Source organism: Elgaria multicarinata, chromosome 4 (genome assembly GCF_023053635.1).
Source record: "Elgaria multicarinata webbii isolate HBS135686 ecotype San Diego chromosome 4, rElgMul1.1.pri, whole genome shotgun sequence".
NCBI lineage: Eukaryota > Metazoa > Chordata > Lepidosauria > Squamata > Anguidae > Elgaria > Elgaria multicarinata.
Window position 1 is genome coordinate 31,830,653 of NC_086174.1, and position 24,385 is coordinate 31,855,037.

Consider the following 24,385-nt stretch of genomic DNA (forward strand, 5'->3'; position numbering starts at 1 on the left):
CGGCAGAGGAGGGAGGCATGGATTACAGGGATTCCATCCTAGAGCAGCCCACTTGGTTTTTATACAGGGCATGAAGGAGGGACGGAGAAATCCATCTTTCCAGCCCACTGCACTCACCTACATGGAATTCCATAAACTCACCTGCATGCTATTCCTGATCACTGATGGCGACTCACTTACATACAAGGCTGCTCAACAACAAGGTTAGCTCAAGTAGCCAGACATTTGGGGGAACACAATGAAAGCAAACTGGAATGGAAATTCTTATCAGAACAGGACCAGGGCCGATGATAGGTTCAGATGTGTCAGAAACCTAAGCTCAAATCCCTCCACAGCCCTGAAGCCAAGAGAATTGTTCCTGGGAAATAAAGGTCTTCTCTTAGCTTTACCCACTGAGAAGAAGATATGAAGTAAAGATATGTTGCAACCCATCCACTTGGAAGAATACAGGAGTAGATCCACATGGCTCAGGGGTCTTCAAAGCAGTGCCTGAGAGGGCCACTGTGCCCGCAAGTCCAAGCTGAGGCCGCCATCATGCCATCTTTCTCTCCTCTGGAAGTGAACGGAGCAATTCTTCCATTCTTTTATAGGGGAAAATAGTCCTCCTTGTTGATAACTGCCTGCAAAGGGGGGGGGGGGCGATGACACAAATCCATCTCCCAAGGACCTTGTTGCCACAAGGGTTTTTGGCACATGTGTTTCACTTCCCTTCAGCCAAATTTGTGTGTGTGTGTCGGGGGGGCTTTTTCCCTCCCTATGTAAGTCCATAGGGAAAAAGTCTCTCCCTGCTGATTTTTTCCCCTTTTGTAAGTGGGGAATCTCACTTTTTTATTATTACAGCCATTTAGACCCATTCAGGTAAACCTGCCGAAAATTGGCTAAAGGAAGGCAAAGCCAAACCCTCAAGACAACAGGGTCCTAGGTGGGAGATGGATTTCACCCACACACCCCAGCCATTTTTCAGAGAGGGGGAGAGGTTTACTCACCCAATGCAAATGAATGGAGAAATTACACCATTCACTTGCATGGGGAGGGGGAGGGGGAGTGAGGGCGAGGGAAAGCAAGCAAGCCATTCTGAGCCCAATACAATCCTTGCCAAAAATATTCTCTCTACACAGGATTGAGAAACTGTATTATGCTAAAAAGCCACCATAAATGTGATCACTATTTATTTTTTAAAAAGCACTTTGTACCATCTCTGTGAAAACCAGATACATTTCTTAAAAAAATACAGCACAAATACTTTCCATTATTAAAAAAAGGATTCCAATGTAAAACTACAGATTGCTTTTTCTATATCTGAGTGGCTCTGACAATTTACAAAAGGTTTTGTTTAAATAAAAATCCACGGTATTTCTTTGCTGTTGTAGAATGAAGACCATGGGGGCGGCAGGGGGCGGGGCAGGCGACCAGTCGTAATTTTTTGGATGTTACTCTTCCAGCCTGAACTTTGCTAGGAGAGGGAGATGGTCAGAGGAGCTGGTTTCGTTGGGAAGCCCCTTGACCGCCCACAAATCTTGCTCTGTCACCAGCGCCAATCTACCGAGAAGATTCAGCCCCCCGTTAAAAACGGGGCCACCTCCTGTAAGGAAAAGGGAAGGTGTTCAGGTTTGTGCTTGTGCTGAGAATCCACAGGAATCAGTGAACAGACACATTGCTCTACATAGCCAATTGCAATTGCATCACAACAGTGATGGCACCAGGAACTGGGCGTATCGCAGCAGTGTTCTGAAATGAGTGAGCAGCCCATCAATTCCCCTTGACTGCTCCGTTCAGGCACTGCGCTCTGGGGAAGACCTTTCCGCTTCACCCAAGTACTTTCAAGGGTTCAAAATGCTTCCCATGCCCTCTCTCAACCTTCCCCAATCTGCTGCCTTCTGGGTTGCAAGTCCCATCATTCCCATTCAACAGTGGCATGATGAGAGTTGTAGTCCCTCGTTATGACAGTCGGTGTGGCAAAGTGGTTAGAGTGCTAGAGTGGGACTGGGGAGATCCGGGTCCACTCGGGTCATGAAGCTTTCAGGGTCTGGCTTTGGGCCAGACACTGACTCTCAGCCTAACCTACCTCACAGGGTTGTTGTGAGGATAAGATGGAGAGGAGGATGAGGACCACATAAGCTGCCTTGGGTTCCGAGGAGAAAAGCTGGGATATAAATGTATCTCATCACCAACTGGAGGGACCCAGGTTCCCCAGCCCTGCCGCAAGGGAAGAGTTATTATTTCCGCCCCCCAAGCCATTGCAAATAGGGAGGACCAACACTGAGGCAGAGAGTGTGGCTGGCTAAGGCCACCATGTGAGTTCATGGAACAGGCCACTCTAGCTTCCTTGGTTGGTGTTGGTGTGTGTGTGTGTGTGTGTGTGTGTGTGTGTGTGTGTGTGAGTGAGTGAGTGAGAGAGAGAGAGAGAGAGAGAGAGAGAGATCCTTCCCTGAAGCAGAGAGAAGGTTGCTTGCCTAAGGCCACCATGTGAGTTTCACTACTGAGCTAGGATACGAGGCAAAGCCATCCCTGTCTACAGCACAGTCCCTTCGCTGACATGCTCCCACCAGCCCTCCTGATCACTCCAGTTTAAATGGTCACCAGCTCAATATGCTACATGGCAAGTTCTACAATGCCCCAAGCATAGAGCATTGGGAGTACAGGCAAGCAAGCATGGCAAGAAGATCAGCCTGAAGGCACACGGTAACTCCCTGGCGCCCCCTGGCGCCCTTTGGCTGGAACTGCTATGGCTAGTTTGAAATCTTGTGCTCAACTGGGCCATCTTCTGTTTGGAATGTTACCAGCAAATACGGATGTCACACACTGTGCAGTTAGGCTTTGCAGTACTTTGTTCCACACAAAAACAGGGCAAACACGGTTCATTCGCAAACTTAAAAGAAAAGGACAGGTCCTGGCTCCCGTGCCTGTAACAGCAGCTGGACCTGGAGAAGTTAATGGGTGTGACCTCGGTGCAGTGAAAAGTGCCACCTGCTCATCTCACAGATCAAGCTGATGTGAAATGAATATACGAACAGGCTAGGGTGATCTGAGTTAGATTTGTTGGCCAACCCTAGAATGGAATAGTGCAGGGAGAGGAGTCGGTGTAACAGACAAGGATGCAAAGGACATTTCTCGGTGCAGGCGGCAAATGCATGGAGTTACTGCCGATCATTTGTTAGCTGGGTGATAGGGAATGCAGCCCTGTTAAGAGTTAGCATGGCAGCTAAGATGCTAAACCATGGACAGAACTGTTTGCTTGGTCACTATTAGAAAATCAAGGAAGGGCTGGTGTCCAAATCAAATCCCTTCTTTTCTTTTTGTACCCTAAGGGCATAGAATCTCTCTATTTAAAACGCTTAGGTATGTTTCCATACAGGCTTCAGCTGATACAGGTTGCTAAGCAACAGTAACAACGTGTAATGTCAGTTGATACAGGTTGCTAAGTCCATTGCCCGAGTCCTCCGGGCTTTCCAAGGTAATCCTATCCCCCTTTCTGCCTCTTCGCTCCCCCCACCCACGAAGGGGGCAGCACCACGGTCCAGAGCATGAATGAGGTATGGCCGGGGCCCTTGGTGGCCGGGTGGGAGGCTGCTCGCCTGCTGCGAGCCCAGGCCTCGGCCTAATGTCATGCGAGCTGGGCGGGCCGCCCAAGGCTGACAGGAACCCCGGGGAGAGGGGGACAGCTGCTCCCCCTCCCCCTGACCTCCCTGCCCCCCAGGTCTGCCAGACGACGCTGTATCGGTGGCCTCCAAGCAGCCTGTGCCCCCGTGATGATATTTAATTAATAAACTTTAAGATAAGCTACAATGGCATATGTTACGCCGGGTACAGCTAGTTTTTTTTTAAAAAATCTGGAAGCTACAAGCAGCCACATGCATTACGTGGGAGTGAGAACGTTGCAAACCGGGCAGATATTTGCTATAGATTTCATCACCTGGCTCCTCAGCTCTGTTGTCCTCTGCTGCGGAATAGAAGATGTAATCCACTGTGACGGCACTTCTGGAGTGGCAAGTTGTTACTTCCGGAACGCCGCTATCGGGCAAATAGTGCGAGTAGGCCGAAGACAGTCGGAAACTGTGGTGTAAATCTGTGGGTAACCTAAACGGGACAGGGGTGTTTCAGAAGCATCAGTGTCTGCCGCAACACAGGACTGCAAAGGAGGCCATGTTTACGTTGATGAGTTTCTGCAGTCCAGTGCAGTTTATGGCGTGTACTCAAGTCTGCCCACCATTGCACTGTTCTGTCCGCTTAACGCACACAAATGGGCACTGCAATCGGAACTGAGAACAGCATTAATGCAGAAGGACCTGGCACAGGCTGATCATGTGCCACATTGTTTGAAGAGGAAACGTTTGTCCTGCGATTGCTCCTCTTCCTTTAGTCAGAGTGCAACAACCCTATAGCCCAGATAAGGCTTAAATCCCTACTCTCCTCCTCTAGCGCACCCACGAGGAGATCAAAAGTGTGTCGTTATATTCAAACTCGGACAAACTGGTTAGTTATAACTACGCTCTGTCCGAAGAAGTCAACTTTGAATCATGGTTAATCATCCTGGCTTGTTTGGAGAAACCATAGTTAACATAAACCATGTTTTCTTTGGATTCAGATATAATAACCAACTGCAGTTATTTAAAAATGGAAGCAAACATTTCCTAACTCCTCTTTGTGGATGTGCTGGAGAGTGAGAGGGGAATACAGGAGCCAAAAGTTTGTGCACATAACGCTAAACTGTAGTTTAGCGTTCTGTGCAAATCAGGCCCAGGTATCAAACTAAACCCAGTAATGCAGACTCATTTGGTACATCCATGAGAGGCTGATGTAAACTTTAGTTATAAAAATGTTTTAGATCTCCATTTATACAACACAACCTGGAGGTTGATGGATTGATGCCTGCCAGCAAGATGACAATCACAGAATGATCAAAAATTTACCTTTTTGCTAATAATATGATCTCCTCTGAGTTTTCCAAACTTGCTTCTTTTGTTTCTTCTCTCTCTAGAAAAAAGGCAACACCACCATAGAAACACAGGAAATGGCTTCATGCTGCATCAGACAATTTGTTCGCCTGGCCCAGTATTGCTTATGCGGACTGGCAGCACATCCCCAGGGTCATCCCATCACCTGCTACCCAACCCCTTCACCTGGAGATGTCAGGGAGTGAACATAGGACCCTTTGCATGCAAAGCATGGGCTCTCCTACAGTCCCAAAACATCGTCAAAGGAAACCGCTTCAAAAGAAAGGGTAAAATTCAACAGAAGTCCTACCTAGAGCAGACCCATTGAAATAAGTAGCTGCGGGGGGAGCAAGCAAACAAGTTGAAGTTTGGAATGTTTGGAATGTTGGTGCTCTCCTGTTTCCAGTCTGATGGATGCTGATTTATATACCCCTAATCTGAGAGAGAACTTTTGGTAGTAAATCCACCCTTCTTAAAAAAAGAAAAAAGTATTGAAAATAGAACTTGTTTGGATAAGAAGGGGGGAAGCGAAACGGGACTTTGACGGAACGTAAACATAATCCATGCCGTATATTAGAAAGAAAAAAACCCCGGGGAAGGCTGCTTGGCAAAGAGCACATCCCTCTAATCATAATTTGGCTCGTTTGGAGAAAGTGCCTGCCAGAAAAGAGTTACAATCTTCGGGAAGCGATTCGGCGTCAGGCTCTGAGGAGTCGGTGAAAATGGCGGAAGGTTCTGGCAAGGCGCCAGCTTCTTCTGTAACAATGGATGAACTTAAAAAGCTGATTCTGGAAACTAAGGCTGCACTCAGTAAGCAGATCGCTGATAATGAAAACAAGGCAGAAGCACGGATGGGGATGTTAGCAAACAGGCTGGCAGAGAATGAGAAAGAAATAAAGGAGGTTGGAGTTGAAGTTAAAGCTCTTGCAAAAAAACAGGATGTATTTGAAAAATGTGCTGAGGCAAAGTCAAAAGTTCAAGACTCACAGCTGATTCAGCTTCAGGATGAGCTTCGACGTTGTAATATACGCATCAAGCAGTTTGCTGAACAACCAGGAGAAGATTTGAGGAAAATAGTTGTGAAGTGGCTCAACGATATGCTGCCCGGCGCAGATATAAATGACAGTGATGTGGAAAGAATTCACAGGATGGGAGGGGCAAATTATAAGGGATCATCTAGAGATGTGCTTGTGAAATTTGGCAGTTATTATAAGAAGGAGTTAGTAATGAAGAAGCTGAGGGCCATGGCCATGATCAAATATAAAGGCAAAGCAGTGCAAGTTTTCAACGATCTTTGTCAGCAAACACTCCAATGGAGGCGCAGCATCAAGCAAATAACTGAAACATTAATAAAAAATGGAGTGAAATATGCTTGGGGTTACCCGGTTTTTTTAAGGTTTTCCTATGCTGGGAGTGATCATAGAGTAACCTCTTTGGAGCAAGGAAGGGAGCTGCTGAAGAGATTGGGGTTAATGAAGAATGGAAGTGTTGGAGCTGGGGAAGAGAATGGAGCAGTAGCAGGAGCATCTGAGAGGGGGTAAAGAGAAATGTTTGTTATGAGATAATTGATATTATAATTAGTTAAATACAGAGATTGGGTCGCCATGGCGGGGCACCGCCTCCCCCCTCTCCCCTAATTGGGAGGCCGGAGTAATAGACTCGCGGGGATACGGGGAGGGGGAAAGTAGGGGGGGGAGAGGGGGTGGGGGGGATATTAGGGGGGGTGGGAGGGGGTGGATGGGGAGGTCAGGGTTTATTGTTATAATTGTTGTTGTATTTGTTTATGGGGTAGGAGGGTGGGGGTATTATGTATGGAGGTTGTGTTTTTATGTAAGTAAATTTGAATTACAGAGCACGAGGGATCGGAAGAGATTTCAAAAGGCTGAGTATGGATAAAAAGATAAAGGTATCAACACTCAATGTTAAAGGTTTGGGGGCAGTCGTGAAAAGGAAGAGAATAGAACAATTGTTTAATAAAGAGGGATCAGATATTGTAATGGTCCAAGAAACACACCAGGGCTCCGAGAATTCGAATATGATAAAATTAAGGTGGGTAGCCTATTATGAGAAGTCATTAGGGACATCAAAAAAAAATGGAGTGGCTACTCTGATTTCAAAAAAAAGTGGGTTTATATTAGAAGAAGTGAAAAAAGATGATAAAGGCAGATACCTTATGTTAAAAGGTAAAATTGAGGGAAAGGTTTATACCTTGATCAATGTTTATGCCCCAAATGAGAGGCATAGAGAGTTTTTTATAAAGCTGTTTAAAGAAATAGAAGAATTCAAGGAGGGGTATGTTATATTAGCGGGGGATTTTAACATGGTTATGGATAATAAATGGGACAGGTCAAATCCCACTAAGGCTGAAACGAGGAATAATATGACTATATTGAATAAATTAGTAAAAGAAAATGATTACCTAGATTCATGGCGTTTACTTAATGGGAATAGGCCTGGATTCTCATATTTTTCCCCAGTTCATCATACATACTCCAGGATAGATTATATATTTGTTTCAAAAGATCTTGCAACGAAGATTTGTAAGATGGAAATGGGGGTAATAAAAGTAACTGATCATGCCTTGCTAAGTTTAGAATTTACAGTTAAGAAAAATTATAAAGAGGCATATAGATGGAAGCTGAATACAAAGATATTGAAATATAATAAAGTAGTAGAGAAAATTCAGAAAGAATTGTCGGAGTCATGGGAAATAAACGAAAAAGGAGGAACAGCTGGGTCAGTCATTTGGGACACCATGAAGGCCGTAGTAAGAGGAATTTGTATTAGAGAAACTTGTACATTAAAAAGACAACAATGTGCGGAACAGGAAAAGTTAGAGATAGAAATTAAAAATTTGGAGGAAAGATATTGGCGGGTTAAAGATAAATATAAATTAGTGGAAATACAAGCTAAGAAGAAACAATTAGAAAACTTAAACATAGAGGAGGTACAAAAGAATTTAATGTATATGAAGAGGGAATATTTTGACAACAGTAATAAGAATTCGAGGTTGCTTGCCAAGCTCACACAAAAAGAAAAAGGGAGGAATGGGATAGAAACGTTGAAAGATAGTCGAGGGAATTATTGTCATGCAATGAAAGCCAAAATAAAAATTTTCCAGGAATTTTATCAGGAATTGTATAAGGGTAAAGAAATTCAACAAGAAAAGGTGGAGGAGTATATTGGAAGGTTTATAAAGGAGGGAATAAAATTAGAATATAAGGAGTTAATGGAGTCAGCAATAACTCAAAGAGAAGTTGAAGAGGTTATTGATAAATTAAAAACTGGTAAATCACCGGGAGCAGATGGTCTGGGTCCAGAATATTATAAGGTATTCAAAGATTATTTGGTTCCAAAATTAATGGAACTTTATAATAGGATATTATCAGGAGAGAAGATACCTGAATCATGGGAACATTCAGTGATAATTCTGATCCCAAAACCAGATAAAGATTTGACTAATCCCGACTCGTATAGACCTATTTCTTTAATAAATCAGGATGCCAAAATTTTTACATCTATTATGGCCAAACGGCTAAATAAATTTTTGGCAGAATATATAGGAGCAGATCAATGTGGTTTTGTGGTAGGAAGGCATATGCACAATTTAGTGGGTAGAGTTTTGAATGTAATGAATGTGATTAAAAAAGCAAATATTAAGGCAGGTATTATGGCATTGGATATTTTTAAAGCTTTTGATTGTGTGAGCTGGCAAGCACTAAAGAGTATTATAGACAAATTGGGATTTGGAATTAAATTTAAGAATGTAATAGAGCAGCTATATTCCAAAAATACGGCGGTAGTGGTGGTGAATGACGGTCTTACTGAAAAGATACGACTAGCCAGAGGAACAAGACAAGGATGTCCGCTCTCGCCGGTCCTGTTTGTAATGGTTATGGAAGTTTTGGCGAAGGCACTAAGGGAGGATGAAGAGCTAGAAGGAATTGGAGAGGTAAGGGAAATAAAGTTAAACATGTTTGCGGATGATACTTTATTGACCATTAAGAACCCATTAAGAAAATTAGAAAGAATTAAATATCAGCTGAGGGAATTTGAGGAAATTACAGGGTTAAAAATAAATTGGTCTAAATCAGAGATGATGCTGTTTAACTATACTAAGAAGGAAGAAAAGGATTTGGTAATTAAGGGAATGGAAGTGAAAGTTAAGGACGAGATTAAATATTTGGGAATTAAAATTACAAAAAATTTAGAGAATTTAGAAAGGGAAAATTTAACAAGGTTAAAGAAGGAGGTATTAGAGAAATTGGAGAAATATAAAAGATTAAATTTATCTTGGTTTGGTAGAATAGCTTTGATAAAAATGAAGATATTAGCTAAAATTAATTTTGTATTTAGGATGTTACCTATAAAAATATCAGAAACCGAGATAAAAAGTTGGCAAAATATTATCAATAAATATTGTAATGGAGAAAAGAGAGCAAGAGTGAATAAAAATAATTGGTACCTAAGCCAAAAAAAGGGGGGAATGGGTCTCCCAAACATAAAATTATACTACGTAGCAAATAGATTAAGACATGTTGTAGAAGCAATTATGGGAGTAGGAGATTTATATTGGATGGAAGAAAAAAACATAAGTAAGGTAGAGATGAATTTGGAGAATGTTTTTTTTAAAGATGGAGGAAGAAAGTGGGTTGGAAGTATAGACAATCCACTCCTGAGGACTCAGTGGGAAATCTGGAGTAAATTTAAAGGGAAGCTGCTTCCGAGCAACTCTCCCTTAGCACCGATAATAATGTTAAAGAATTTCCCAGAGGATCTAAAGGGTAGGTTGTGTAAAATATTAAAAGAAAAAAACAAAATTAAATTAAAGGATTGGCTAAGAGATATTAAAACAAGAGAGGATATGGAAAATTTGTTAAAGGAGAAGAAGTTATCATGGCTAGAATACGGCCAATTAGAACAATGGAATAAAAAGTGGATTAAAGATAATAGAAAGTGTAGAAAGATGACGAGGTTTGAAGAATTAGTAGTAAGTAAGGAGAAAGGAAAAGGAAGTAGTATAGTCTCAAAAGGATTAATGAGTGAAATATATAAAATATTGTTAGAGAAGGAGTTTAGAGAGAATACAGAGAAAATGGTTTGGGAATCAGATTTGAAGATACAAATAGGGCGACAGAGCTGGGAGGGACTATGGAAACAAAGAGTGTTGAGAAGTTTATCAGTAAGAATAAAGGAGAATTATTTCAAAATTTTATGGAGGTGGTACCTAACCCCGGTTAGATTGAATAAGATAAATGATCAACATTCAGCGAATTGTTGGAGAGGTTGTGGGGAAAAAGGAACGTATTTACATATGTGGTGGCAATGCAAATATGTACAAAGATTATGGAAGATGGTGTTTTCAGAAATTGAAGAAATAGTGGGAATGAAAATAGAACAAACACCAAAAATAGCATTGCTGTCACTATTTGAAGATATAAAGTGTGGAAAAGGAACTATAGAGTTGATATCGAGTTTGTTGGTTGCAGCACGATTGATGGTAGCTAGGAACTGGAAGATCCAAGGGGAATATTCTATTGGAGAATGGTATAAAGAAGTATGGGACATAGCCATTAATGATAAATTGACATGTAATATTAAGTGGAGAAAAGGCATAACTAAAATAAATGAGTTTGAAGGAATCTGGAAACAGTTCCTAGTGTTTGTGTTTATTAAGGGAAGTGGGAAACCACCAGCAGAAGAAACGATTAGATTTTGGACTCAAGAATGATCCCGAGGTGGGGGGTGCACTTTTATGTTAAGAATGAAGATGTTGTAATATGATAAGGTATATGTAATAGTTTTGATATTTGTATTCAACATTTATTCAATATGTATGTAGCAGATGTTGGATGTTTTTTTTTTTTTTATTGTGTGTGGTTTTATATATAATTGGTAATGTCTATCTATGTTATACAGTGTTGAAAATGAATAAAAAAAATTTATAAAAAAAAAATGAAATAAGTAGCTGCAGCTTCTGAACCGTCTTTAAAGGCAGCCCCACGCAAAGTCCATTGCAGTCATCTAACCTCCAGGTCAGACTACTGCAATGCGCTCTGCATGAGGCTGAAGATGAGTCAGATGCTGCAGCTTGTTCAAAATGCAGCAGGCTGCTTGTTAACAGGGACAAGAAGGTCCAAACATTTAACACTGATTCTGGCCTGTCTGTATGTTTCAGAGTCCAATTCAAGGTGCTGGTTTTGAACTAAAAAGCTTTAAATGGCTCAGGACCACAATACCCGATGCCATGCCTCTTCCAGCATGAACTGACCCGTACACTACGCTCAGCAGCCAAGGCTGTTCTCTGGGTCTCGCCTCCTAGGGAGGTTTGGAGGGCGGCAACAAGGCAGCAGGCCTTCTCAGTGGTGGCCCCCAATTATGGAATGATGTCCCTGACAAGCCCACCTGGCGCCAGCATTATCTTTTCCGTGCCAGGTTAAAACTTTTGTATCTGGTCAAGAGGGCAGGGCTCCTGCAGCTTCAACTGTTGTGATGAAGGGGGTGTTTCACCAGGTGCTGCATGCATACAAATGATGCCTGCTGAAATTCCCTTTCCTCTACAACTGTTTAAGGTACTGGAGCCCTGTCCTCCTTTCCATATGGTCACCCTACTACTACTGAGCTGTGGACCTTCCCCCTAAATAGAAGAACGTAGGTGATGCTACGGCTGTTGCTATCCACTCAGTCCAAACCTTGCTCAAGAGCTGATCTGCAGCTAAGTGCTTGGAAACAACTGAGAACAGTATCCTCAACTAACTCTACTTCAGTAAAGGCAAAAAAAAAAGGGGGGGGGAAGACAAAGGGGTAGAAAAATGCAGTTGTCAACTTCTTTAAAAGGTTTGCAGAAAACAATTCCGTTTATCTGAGAAGGAATTTACCCCTCTCTTTTTCTAGTTGCTTCTGTTGCTCCTCGTACATGCAGTCCTGAGAAATGCCAAGGCTTTGAGGCCAAATGGGGATAGTAAGTATCCTGTTGCCCCTTGGAGACTGTTCTTGGCCAGACACCTGAAAAAAGAAGAAAAACGAAACACAAAACTATGGCACTCCCTCTCTGGAACACCTCCCCCCCCCTTTCAACGCTTGTCACTTTGGTTTGTTTGTTTTCCAATGGACAATGCTTATGTTTTACTATATTTTAGTTATATGCATATGTGTAAATTTACTTTATGCTTTAATTGCTATTCACTGGCTGGATATGTTTTACAGGACACATGCATAGAAAGATTTAAAATAAATTAAATAGGTTTTGTGTGTGTGTGTGTGTGTGTGTGACTTTGAATACACACATGTGTATAAATAATTTAGCACTGCCTTCCTTTCTGTGCTGCTGCAATTATGTAGAACTCTTTATCTTGATGCGCCAGGAAGTTCTTAGATTATTTATTGTGCTCATGTTTAGCACGCACAGTAATCAGGATACACCTCCTTTCTATTTCTATTAGGGATTCTCTCAGTCTTCCCCAACCTGGACCCCTTCAGATGTGCTGAACTGCAACTCCGATCATTCCAAACCGGCATGGCCAATGTCCTTACTGCCTGGGAATGCTGGGAGTTGCAGTTCAGCACATCTGAAGGGGCCCGGGTTGGGGAAGACTGAGATAATCCCTAATGGAAAGAGAAAGGAGGCATATCCTGATTACTGCATCGCTGTGGAACTCTTGGAGAATTTGGCATGGAAGCCCTGCACACCACAGAGGATTGTAGGCCAGTTCTAGCGCACTCAGTTTGTGATGGCCAAGTGTGTTGACCTCAGTAACTGCCCTACAATAACTGCAAGTAGGCCTCGGAATATACCCAACACTCCCCGGCAGCAGCATGGTGCAGGAGGAGTTGGGAGGATTCACACAACACACTAACCCACCCAATGTGGGTTGTTGATGAACTGTGGGTTATCATGTTCTCTGAATGCAGTTGAGCTTTCCAAAGGGTGGGTTATTGTGTTGTCGGAATGCAGCACTCTTTTCACAGGGTGGATTGTTGTGATGGCGGAACGCAGCGTGTTTTCCACAGGATTGCTCATTAACCACACAGTGTGGCCTGTTAACCATCCTGAACAACCCCAAAACAAGCCATGGGTCCTCAAGGTGGCTTATTCAAGAAAAATAAACCACACTGCATGGTTAAGACGCTACCCAGCAGAAAATGCACTCTGTTCAGACAACACGATAACCCATGGTGGGTTAGCATGTTGTGTGAACCCAGCTGTTGAATAGTTCTCTAACTTCTTTTCAGGGAAGCTTGCCTGCCATTAACAATCTTCTCATGACGGACCCCCTGATAAGTTTCCAAGAAACACAGAACTTCCCCAGAAAACATTTTGAAAGCCACGGCCGCAACGCGCACTGGACTGGGACCAAACCGCGTCGCCATTCAAGCCAGCTTCACAAATGGGTACCTACTTTCCCTATCGCCAGCCCTTCATAATTCAGCTTTCCTTCCCGTAAGAAATTGTACAGTGGAGAGTGAGGGACGGAATTGAAGTCGCCGCAGAGGAGGAGGGGAGAGAAGCGCCCATCGTCCCGAATAGCCACGTTGGTCATTTCCGCCAGCAGCATGGCGAGCTGGGTGAGTTTAATGTCCCCCCGCCTTGGATTGTACAACAGATGCGTATTGGCCACGCAGATGGCTGCGGCGGGCTTGCAGGAAAACCGGGGCTGCAGGAGCAAGACCAGGCCCACGTTATCCCTGTCCAAGAGCGGGATGTTGCGGCGGAAGAATTCCACTGGGTTGGAGGAGAGGAGACTGAACTTGGAGGACTTGAAGCATGTGGCACAGCCGTCGGGCTTCCTTCCTGTCCTCATCTTGTACTCGCAATGATAGCCTGGAAAAAAAAAAAGGAAGAGGAGGAAGAAATTTGTAAAGACTCCAAGAAATACAGCTTATTGCTTCTCATTTGTCTGGAGATGCAGATTGCTCTGACTTCCAAAGAGGAATGACTAATTCCCTTCTCCTTTGCGGAATAACGGGCTCAAGTTACAGGAAGCCAGATTCCGGCTGGACATCAGGAAAAACTTCCTGACTGTTAGAGCAGTACGACAATGGAACCAGTTACCTAGGGAGGTTGTGGGCTCTCCCACCCTAGAGGCATTCAGGAGGCAGCTGGACAACTGTCTATCAGGTATGCTTTAGGGTGGATTCCTGCATTGAGCAGAGGGTTGGACTCAATGGCCTTATAGGCCCCTTCCAACTCTACTATTCTATGATTCTATGAGTCATTTCAGACAGTTTATCTCGTAAAAGAACAAAGAAATGTTTATGACTACTAATTTTCATCAACATAGAATCAGGCACAATATTTAGTTAACCACATCTGTATTTTACCAAATAAAGAGAGCATTGTATTCCCTTCCAATGATCAAGATAGAAACAAATTATACAAACCAGATGTCCCCCCAAACCCACTGGGACAGAGATGGAGGGCGTGCAGGGGGCTGCAGGAGGGAGGAGAGGACGCGGAAGTCCCAGTCCGCCAATGGCATCCTTCCACTGGTGGAATGAGGATTCCGGATGCAACTTCACATGTTTTAACCCACACATGCTAGCTTGTTTGGCTCATGGCCCCAACCTGGTGCACACCAGATCCTTTGGACTACAACTCCCATCAGCCCCAGCCAACATGGCCAGTGGTGAGGTACGATGCGAGTTGGAGTCAAAAACATCTGGAAGACAACACATTGGAAAGAAAAACCAAAGTAGGGCGGCCGTTGAATAAGAACCAAAAAAGAAATGTTAAAAAGCATACAACTGCACAAAAATATTATAATGAGTGACAAAAAGGGAAGGGGATAGGCAAACCAATACAATAGAAAACAACCATGTAGCAATGTACAAAGTAAGCAGAGATAAGCTAAGTGACACACAGGCGATTGAACAAATACACACACAAAAACACATGCTAGTAATTCAGCATAAGACAAAGTTGTGAATATTATTAAACACAGATGAGCAAGGTCTTCCAGATGGGCAAAGGTTTTTACAGGAACCCAGTTCGGTCCTGTTTCGCCATGTCTGGCTTCTCCAGAAAAGCGATACTTCATCTGTAAGAACCCCAAAAATGAGCAACGGCATGGGAGTGAAGATAAGCCAAACCCTTAGGCAGTCTCTCTGACCCAGTACATCGTATTAATCTCCCCAGCAAAGGAAGTTTGGCTCAAATCCCCCGCGACTCAGTCAGTCCACTTCAATGGACTGACTTTGAATGGTTTTAATCTTTGTGAACCGCCCAGAGAGCTCCGGCTATTGGGCGGTATAGAAATGTAATAAATAAATAAATAAATAAATGGTGGTAAGTTCTAAAGACAGGTGGACTCCTTTGGAGTCTACAACTCCCATCAGCCCCAGCCAGCATGGCCAATGGTGGGGATGATGCGAGCTGAAGTCAAAAACATTTGGAAGACAGGCTGACCTATTATATATCAGCGTGAGCAAAACTTGTCCCCTCCTGCAGGGCCCCAGTGCTTTCTCCTTGCCTGCCTTATTTCTCCCAGGAAAAGGGCTGAAAACTGCAAAGTGCAGGGAAAGAAGCTGGGGAAGGGTGTTCCACACACTGCCTTGGATAGAAAAAGTACCCTCTCACCCCCGATACACATGCCTGGTTTTGGCCCTCTGTTGGGACTAGAATTTATTCCTTATAAAGAAATGTAAACAACGGCACATATAAACAGACATGTTATACCTAAGGCTTCCAAACTTGGCTTGATCTCTATTCCATATTGGTCTTCTTGTACCTCTTGCAAACAAAGTACCTGTTGGAGGGGAGAGAAAACAGCTGATCAACCACAGAAGCATCCGTGCCACCTCCCATCATTACTACGCTGACTTTTAGAATTGGTCTGAGATTCTAAATAATATTTCTACGAAAGCAAACAAAAAGATACTGTGTGATAGAAAATTATGGCAGATTCTGTAACATGACAAGTTACACATTATTCAATAGATTTGGCACAGTCCAGGTGAAGTGAAGCGTTTTCAAGCCTCATTGATCTCAGTGGGACAGTGCTATGTGCATGATGAGCTCTCCCAGTGAAATCACAGGAACGTAGAAAAGATGATTAACAGCACAATTTCTATGTACGTTTAAATGGAAGTCAGCTTCCCCGTTTTCAGTGCAGCCTCTTTCCAGCTAAGTATGCATAAGATTTCAGCCCAAGGCTCAGGTGGGAAACGTTTGGCCCTCCGGATGTTGCTGGGCTCCAATCCCCATCAGCCCCAGCCATCAGAGCCAATGCGCATGGATGATGGGAACTGCAGTCTAGCAACATCTGAGAACATCCCTCTGAACTGAAAGGGACTTGCTTCCATGTAAATATGCACAGGATTGAGAGAAGAAGGCGAAAGCAATGCAAACAAGATGGTTTGGGAGATGAATTGGAAAGAATGGAGAGAGTGGAACTCAGAGGCACATACATTGTACCTAAGGATGCAGTGTGTGGAATGACCACTTGTTCTGTAAATCCTGTGTCACATGAATTCCTTTCGCAGCCAGGGCTGCAGGGGGGCTTCCCACTTACGTCAGCATCCAGCCGCTTGATGTCCTCAAGAATGTTCGGAAATCGATAGTTCCAAGAAAGTATTTGCCGCTGGCAGTGTTTATACAGGTGGGAGTTGTCTTCCAACAAATCCTGGGAAAGGATGTTGTACGACATCACAGTGAACTCAAACCTTTCCTGTGGGTCTTTGTTGTCCTGGCTGATTGGCTTCTCCTCTTCGAGGATCTTCATTTTTTTACTTTGTGGACAAAAATATTCCCAGTGTCTTTTGATCACACCTGATGAAACACAACCACCGGGAGATGGGAAGGATGTTTGCATTAATACATTTGACTCGAGTGTTCAAGTTCTGGTCTCCCCATACTTTACAATTGCTGGGTCTGTTCAGCTTTGAAAAAAGGAGGCTAAGGGGAGATGTGATGGAGGTGTACAAAATTATGCATGGCGTGGAGAATGTGGACAAGGAGACCTTTTTCTCCCTCTCAAAATACTAGAACCTGTGGTCATCCCATGAAGCTGATTGGTGGGAGATTCAGGACAGGTGAAAGGAAGGACTTCTTCACACAGCACATCTGTTAAGATCTATTGGAGGAGTCTTTCTCCGCATCCCACCAGCACAACACATATGCTATGATGCGACAAGGGAGAGGGCTTTCTCTGTTGTAGCACCCTGACTGTGGAATGCCTTCCACTTGGAGGCCCGACTGGCGCAAACGCTGATTTTATTCCAGCGCCAAGTGAAAACATGGCTTTTTAACAAAGACTTTAATGGTTAAATTCACTAAGATGGCACACTGTTTTAACTGTTTTAATTGTTTTACAGCTTTTAAATTATATATTGTTTTAACTTGGCTTATGGTTTAATTTGTTTTTAGCTGTGTATATTTACTGTTTTATACTGTATGGTTTTATCTGTATGCCGCCCTGAGATCTTAGTGATATAGGGCGGGATATAAATGTTTTAAATAAATAAATAAATAATAAATAGCTGTGGTATTTACTATTACAAGATGTAGTAATAGCCACCAATTTGGATGGCTTTAAAAGGGGGTTGGATAAATTCCTGGAGGAGAAGGCTATCAATGGCTACTAGCCCTGATGGTTATGTGCTACCTCCTGTATCCGAGGCAGTAAGCCTGTGTGCACCAGTTGTTGGGGCACATGGATGGGAGGGTGCTGTTGCATTTGTGTCCCGCTTATGAGTTCCTGGTCGACAGCTGGTTGGCCACTGTGAACAGAGTGCTGGACTAAATGGACCCTTGGTCTGATGCAGCAGGACTCCTCTTATGTTCTTATGTTGTTAGAATCTTAGAGCTGGAAGCGACCTTGAAGATCCTGTAGTCCAATGCCCTGCTCAATGCAGGCTCTGCACTGCAGGATGCAGCCACAGCATCCATGACAGACAGCCATCCAGCCCCTGCTGAAATAACTCCAGCGAAGCAATCTCTTCCACTGCTGAACGGCTCTCACTGTTCGGAAATTTCTCTTAATGTTAAGCTGAAATCTGCTTCTCTGCAATTTCCACCTGTCGGTTTTAGCCCTACCCCCAGGAAGAACAGAAAACAGGTCTTCGCCATCTTCTCTGTGACAGCCTTTCAGATATTTGAACACCACTACCATGTCTCCCCTTAATCTTCTCTTCTCTAAGCTAGACAAACCCAACTTTTCTGAAATCAAGAAATACTATGTCTGGAGCATTCCCATGGTCTACCAAACTAGTAACCCTATTTTTAAAAAGGAGGTAAAGTCAGTCTGGCATGACTTATTCCTGACAACCCTCTGTTGACTCCTAGTAATCAATGCATTATTTTCTAAATGCTCACAGACTAACCGCTTAATCATCTGTTTGAAAATTTTGCCCGGTACTGATGTCCTGCTGACAGGTCTGAGGTCTGCTGGATCCACTTTTCCCCCTTCTTGAAGATAGGAATAACATTTGCCCACCTCCAGTCTTCCAACACCTCACCAGTTTTCCAGTTCTCACAGATTACAGACAGCAGCTCTGAAATAACATCTGCAAGTGCTTTCAGCACCCGGGGAAATAATTCCTCTGGCCCTTGAGACGAACTCATTTAAAGCAGCAAAGTGCTCTTTAATCATGTCCTTACTTATCCTGGCCTGCAAAGCCCTCCGTATAGCATTTGTTCTACTTGTCCCAGGTTAAATATAACTTGTGGCAGAAGACTGAGGCAAAATAGGAGCTGAGTAGTTCCACCTTCTCTCCATCACCTGTTAACGATTCACCATCTTCCCTAAACAGAGGACCTACCTCTTGCTTGATCATCTTCTTGCTAACATAGCCAAAGAAGCCATTTTTGTTGAATTTAGTATCCCTTGCCAGCTTCAGCTAATTCTGGGCCTTCACCATCTTTCCTTACAGGTTCAGGCAACTCTATCATACTCCGCCTTGGAATGATAGAGTTGCCTGAACCTGTCCTCACTTCCATCTCCTATACATGACCCTTTTGAGTCTACGCTCATCAGAGCGCTTCCTGTGCAGCTGTTCTGTCTAAAGAATTAATTAATCTTATTGACAGCCTACTAAGTAAACCTGCTCTTTCTTCAAAATCTGCACCTGGGGCATCTCTCTGGCTGCCCTTTCTTCAGGGATTAGGTTGACCAGGGAGAGGGCTTTCTTGGTGGTACTGCCTTGTTCTCCTCAGAGAAATCTGGGTAGTGCCAAATTAAAACTTTGTATTATTTTGTTGTGCAACTGTATTTTTGTATCTCTCAGTAAGCCTCCCTGTGAAAATTGTGGGGTTTTTTTTAATCGTGATGGGGTATAAACTTCTTATAAGTGGCTTATTAATCAGGGTTTCTAATAATTAGTTAATAACAATTGAAGGAAGTATCCTTATTCTGGAACTGTTCATTCACAGCAATGTTACCAGAACACAGCGCCTTTGTTTCGTTACCAGAAGACAGTGCTTTTGGTTCATTACTGCATTTCAAGAAAGAAGAACAAATAGAAGAGCCATGGGATAGCCTTGCATATAAATGACTCTAGGGATTAGGATTCCCCGGGGGAGAATATAATGTGTATGTAAATTGTACAGAAGTGCGGTGCACTCTTGAGAAAAGTTTTGCTCATGCAAACATAAGCAGAGTAAATATGGTATCTGAGTGAGTAGAATTCAGTACAGCTAGTAAAGCAGGCGTGTTGAACCTCTTTCAGGTCAAGGGCCAAATTCCATTCCAGAGAAGCTCCCTCCCCCGCATTCCAGTGGTGGGCGGGACCAAGGCAAAGGGGTGGGGCCAAAATACCAGCCTATTTCAGCTTAAAGCTCTTACTGCTAGTAATTGAGCCTATGAGGAGGCATCTCCAGCCTTGTAGAATGGGAAACCACCAAATGATCAGTGGTCAGGGGAAAGGGGCCATGGCCATTTTGGGAACCCAGGAGGGCTGGGTTTGACCCCCGGGTCTGAGGTTCCCCAACCCTGCAGTAAAGACTGGGAATAACGAGAAATGGATTTATCACATTTTTAGCCCATCTCTCCTCTAGAGAACTCAGGTACCTCAGTCCTGTGAAGTAGGTTAGGCTGACTGGCTCAAAGTCACCCAGTAACCTTCAGAGCTGAGTGGGAATCTGAACCTGGATCTCGCCAGTCTAAGTCCAAGCAGGGCACCCTGTAGGCCATCAAGTCCAATGTCCTGCTCGATGCAGGATGAACTACAGCAGCTTTCTACTCCCTAGCTGAGTAACACACTCTCTATGACTCTGAAGAACAAAGGATCAAGGTAATACAGTGCTGCCGTACCTTTAGGTTTGAGAGTGTGTTCTTCTTTGCGTTTGGTTTGAGGAGGAGACGACGGCTTTTCATCTGAAGAAGAGCTGCTCCATTTTTCAGTAGGACTGCCAGAAATGTCCAGATTCCCACTGTGTCTCCTTCGCTTTAACGATGGCTCATCTTCCTCAGATTTCATCTTCGCTGTGCAGAGATGAAAGGAACGGCTCTGTACAAGGTTGGGAAGCTGCCAGTTCCAGAACAGAGGAAACCTCCAGCGAACCAGGCAATCCCGAGGGTTTGAGTGCGGGGAACAAGCCAAATAGTAGTATTCGACACACTTCATGCGCCAAAAAATGTGACCATTTTGGAATCTTGGAGAGAGATTCCAGTGGAAAACCCAGTCTTTACCCAGCCTCTGTACATGGCGGGACAGCATGGGATATCTAGAAATAAAACAAGATTAATAAAGCTTCTTTATAAGAAGAAGAAATCTGGACAAATTGCTATAGCTTCAGTTTGGTGGCATTTGCAAATAGGTTAATATGTGTATATTTATTTATTTATAAGACTTTAAACCTGACTGTATTTATAAGACTTTAAACCTGATGGACCCTTGCTCTGATCCAGCTGGGCTCTTCTTATGTTCTTATGGTGTGGGGCTAAGACTGAGAAAAGCCTGTCCCTAGCACCTGCCTGCCTAACAGCTCTTGCTGGTGGGTCAGAGAGAAGGGCCGCTGATGCTGATCTGAATGCTTTGGCAGGCTCATACAGATGTAGGCGACTGTTCAGGTGACATGGTCCCAAACCATTTAGGGCAGGGGTGGGCAACTTTAGAGAATCTGAAGGCCAATTTTTGCCCTCTAGGCCCCACCATGACACCAAAATTACTGCTGCTGCACCATCGAATTCTGGTGAGGTGGCAGCAGCAATGGCAGACTCCCCCCACCCCCATTTCCACTTTAAAAGCAAACTGCGCCTCCAGAAACCTGAAGGTTGCCATTAAACAAGGCAAGTGCTCACCACATGCCTTGTTTTAAGCAGCTTTTTTTGCTGCTGCCACACTACCAGCATTGAGCAAAATTTGACAATGGCCCTTTGGAGGGTGGCAAGGGACTGTGAAACAGGCTGGGCACATGCAGCTCACCTCTTGCTCACCCCTGATTTTGGGCTTTAAAGGTCCAAACCAGCAACTTGAATTGGGTCTGGAAACTAACAGCCAGCCAATGTAAATAATACAGACTATGAGTAAGATGATCTGAACACTTAGCTCCCAGAAGCGTTTTTGCTGCTGCATTCTGGACCAGTTGCTGTTTCCAAATCATCTTCAAGGGCAGCCCCCGATAGAGCACATTACAGTAATCTGAGCTGGATGCAACCAAGGCTAGGTCAGCTGCGAAACCAGAATAAGATGGTATGTGCAGACTCCATGTCCTCCATAGTCCATCTGACTATATGTAAATGCCCTTCTGTCTTTTACCTGTCAGGTAAGTGCAGAAGGATCTGTTCTTCCCATCCCCATCACTTAGGCCAGCCTTCCCCAACTCGCTGCGCAACAGGGGTACCGGACTGCAATTCCCATCACCCAGCTGGGAATGATGGGAGTTGCAGTCCAACACTCGTGGAGGGCAGCAGGTTGGGGAAGCCTGCCTTAGGCCAACGACCCCGCCGGAGCCCACAGCGTTACCTCCAGGTGGGACACCTCCCGTCGGCCTCCCCAGGCGCTCCTGGCAGGTCCTTTGCTCCCCACACCGACCCCCCAGAGGGGTCATCTCAGAGGGGCTCCGGCTCCTTCACGACTTGCATTTAGGACCGGCTTTCCTTCCGCCAACCCGCACCTATCCAAGCAAGCCCTGGCAGTCGGTAGCTCCGCCCACGGGGCAAAGGCCGGCCGTTGCTCGTACCCACTTCTCGCTTCGGTTACCGCGTGGGATCATGGGACTTGTAGTTTTGCTTTCTCCACGGGAGTTACCGTCAATGACAAAACCATAGACTTCTAGTTTGTAGACTCACGAAAAATTACATACTTCCGGGCTCAATTCGACTTTTTTTTCCACGGGAAAAATAACGATCAGCCCTGAATTGATTTCGATCCGCAAGTCTGACTTCTCTTCTGGAGGAAAGCCAACAAGTTAGTAGTTTTTAACTCTGTTGTAGTCTTCTAAAGCTGCAATGCCATACACTTACTTGGGAGTAAGTCCCATTGAATGCAAACGGACTTATCTTTCTAGTAGGATTGCCCTGTAAATTATTGCTTCTCAGGGAACCCATTGCATTGAGCGGGCCACAAATACGAATCAATATGAATGGCCCTAAAAAGTGAGCTCGGAAGTTTCGCAGCCAGGTAATGGCGCTTGATATTATTCCTTGATCTATGGACAGAACACTGCTAGAAGGAACCATAGTAGATCTTTAGAAAAAAGGAAAGGACAGAGACGAAGTGTTTTCGGAAGCCATATTTGTTAAGGGGTCTTGTTGGGGGACGCAGCCGCCACCATCTTGGGTCAGGGAGGGAGGACCATAGAGAACAGACATGATCGTTGCTTCTTCCTCTCCCTTGCAGTGAGCCCAAGACACGATGCCGCTGGTAGTGCTGTGCGGGCTGCCGGGGAGCGGCAAGAGCCGGCGTGCCGATGAGCTGAGGGCGGCGTTGAGCGCCGAGGAGGGAGAGGAGCGGAGAGTCTTCGTGGTGGCCGAGGCGGACTTGGCCGGAGTTGGCGGCGGCGGCAGGTCTGCCCTGCGGGCGGAGGCCGAGCGGCGGCTGAGCCGGCGGGACGTGGTGATTGTGGACGCGGGCAGCGAGCTGAAGAGCTTCCGCTACGAGCTCTACTGCCTCAGCAAGCACGCGGGGACGCCGCACTGCCTGGTGCTCTGCCCGGGGGGCGCCGCCCGGCCCGACCGCCCGCCCTTGGAGCCGCCGGACTCGCGCAACCGCTGGGACTGGCCTCTCTTCACGGCGCCCCTCGAGCCGGCCCAGCCGCTGCCGCTGCCCGAGATCCGCGCCGCCCTCTTCGAGCGACGCCCGCCGCCCCCCAACCAGTCCACGCGCTCCCAGCCCCTCCAGGCCGCCGGCTTCCTCCACCAGCTCGACCGCCTCACGCAGGACGTGCTGGCCGCCCTCATGGTTGCCCAGAGGAACGGCGTCCAGCCCGGGCAGTTCATCCCGGTGGCCGTGGACGGGCTAGGAGGCGGCGCAGAGCCTCTTGGGCTGGTGCTGAACAGGCCCGTCAGCCTGGCTGAGCTCAGCCGGCTCCGAAGGCAGTTCCTCAGCTACGCCAAGATGCACCCGGGAGAAGGAGAGGAGAATCTACCCCAGCTGGGCGGCATGTTTCTACAGTACCTCAGACGCAACCTCCGGTGACGGGGGCCAGAAGGCCTCAACGTTTGGAGGCCCTGTTGGGACTAAGCACGCTTTTCTGGACGCGTAGCAACACCCAGGGCTGAAAGCCGCCCCCGCCCGCAGTGAAGAGGGGCTGCAGCTTGAGCTTTGGCGCCCTGACTTGATCTTTTTGGCTGTGTGAACTTTGGAGAAGGAATGTAGCGACTGCGTCACACTCGAGATGTGGAACTCAGTTCTGGTGAAAAGCAGCACAGAAGTACCTTAAATAAATGATTTCCCTGCTGTGTGCACATCACACATCAATTTATGTTGAAGCTGCCGGATTCACTGTTTCATTTTTGTTCTGTGTCTGTTTCCAAGTAGTTCAGGATAGTTTATAGTTTCATGTACAACCCTGTGAGATAGGTTAGGCTGAGAAACAGTGACTGCTTTAAAATTACCTAGTGACTGAGTGAGCTCAGTACTCTATAACTGATATGACCGAGTTCAAGAGTTCTTGGTCCCTTACTAGTTATCTAGACTTTTGTTACCTGTCCAGCATTATTGAAAAAGCTGCAGTTTGCTAAAATTCACTGTTAGCCAACTATTAAGAGTTGAGGAACCCTGTCTTCATTTGCATATGGTTACCCTATCAGATAGGGTCTAAATTTTCCTTTCAGATTATTTCAATATGCTTGCTTGGAAATTTAGGGTTTTTTTTCTGTCTAGGAAAGGCTTCTTATGCTCTGCTGCTAAAATACCCCTGCAAGTACATTTCACTGCAGTTAGTGATTGGGCTAATTCACAACTCTTGGGCATGTGATCTCATTCTCTCATGTCTTATTAGACCAGATTCTCTTGTGCCTTTGGTGAAGTGATCATGTGAGTTCATTGCAGGCAGAAACCTCCTGTAAACA

At 45.0% G+C, this 24,385-nt stretch overlaps 2 protein-coding genes across 2 annotated transcripts; one reads left to right on the forward strand and one right to left on the reverse strand.

Annotated features, from left to right (window-relative positions):
- Positions 1–1,158: 1,158 nt before the first annotated feature.
- Positions 1,159–22,684, reverse strand: ANGEL2 (angel homolog 2). Its single transcript, XM_063125385.1, has 10 exons — positions 22,645–22,684; positions 21,837–21,921; positions 20,183–20,595; positions 16,445–16,701; positions 15,610–15,679; positions 13,334–13,755; positions 11,813–11,939; positions 4,911–4,974; positions 3,914–4,077; positions 1,159–1,582 (listed from the first exon to the last, which is right to left on the reverse strand). The coding sequence occupies exons 1-10, from the start codon at positions 22,682–22,684 to the stop codon at positions 1,431–1,433; spliced, it is 1,794 nt and encodes a 597-aa protein (XP_062981455.1). The 3' UTR covers positions 1,159–1,430.
- KTI12 (KTI12 chromatin associated homolog) lies at positions 22,208–23,803 on the forward strand. Its single transcript, XM_063124040.1, has 2 exons — positions 22,208–22,280; positions 22,713–23,803. The coding sequence occupies exon 2, from the start codon at positions 22,728–22,730 to the stop codon at positions 23,508–23,510; it is 783 nt and encodes a 260-aa protein (XP_062980110.1). The 5' UTR covers positions 22,208–22,280; positions 22,713–22,727; the 3' UTR covers positions 23,511–23,803.
- The last annotated feature ends 582 nt before the right edge of the window (positions 23,804–24,385 follow it).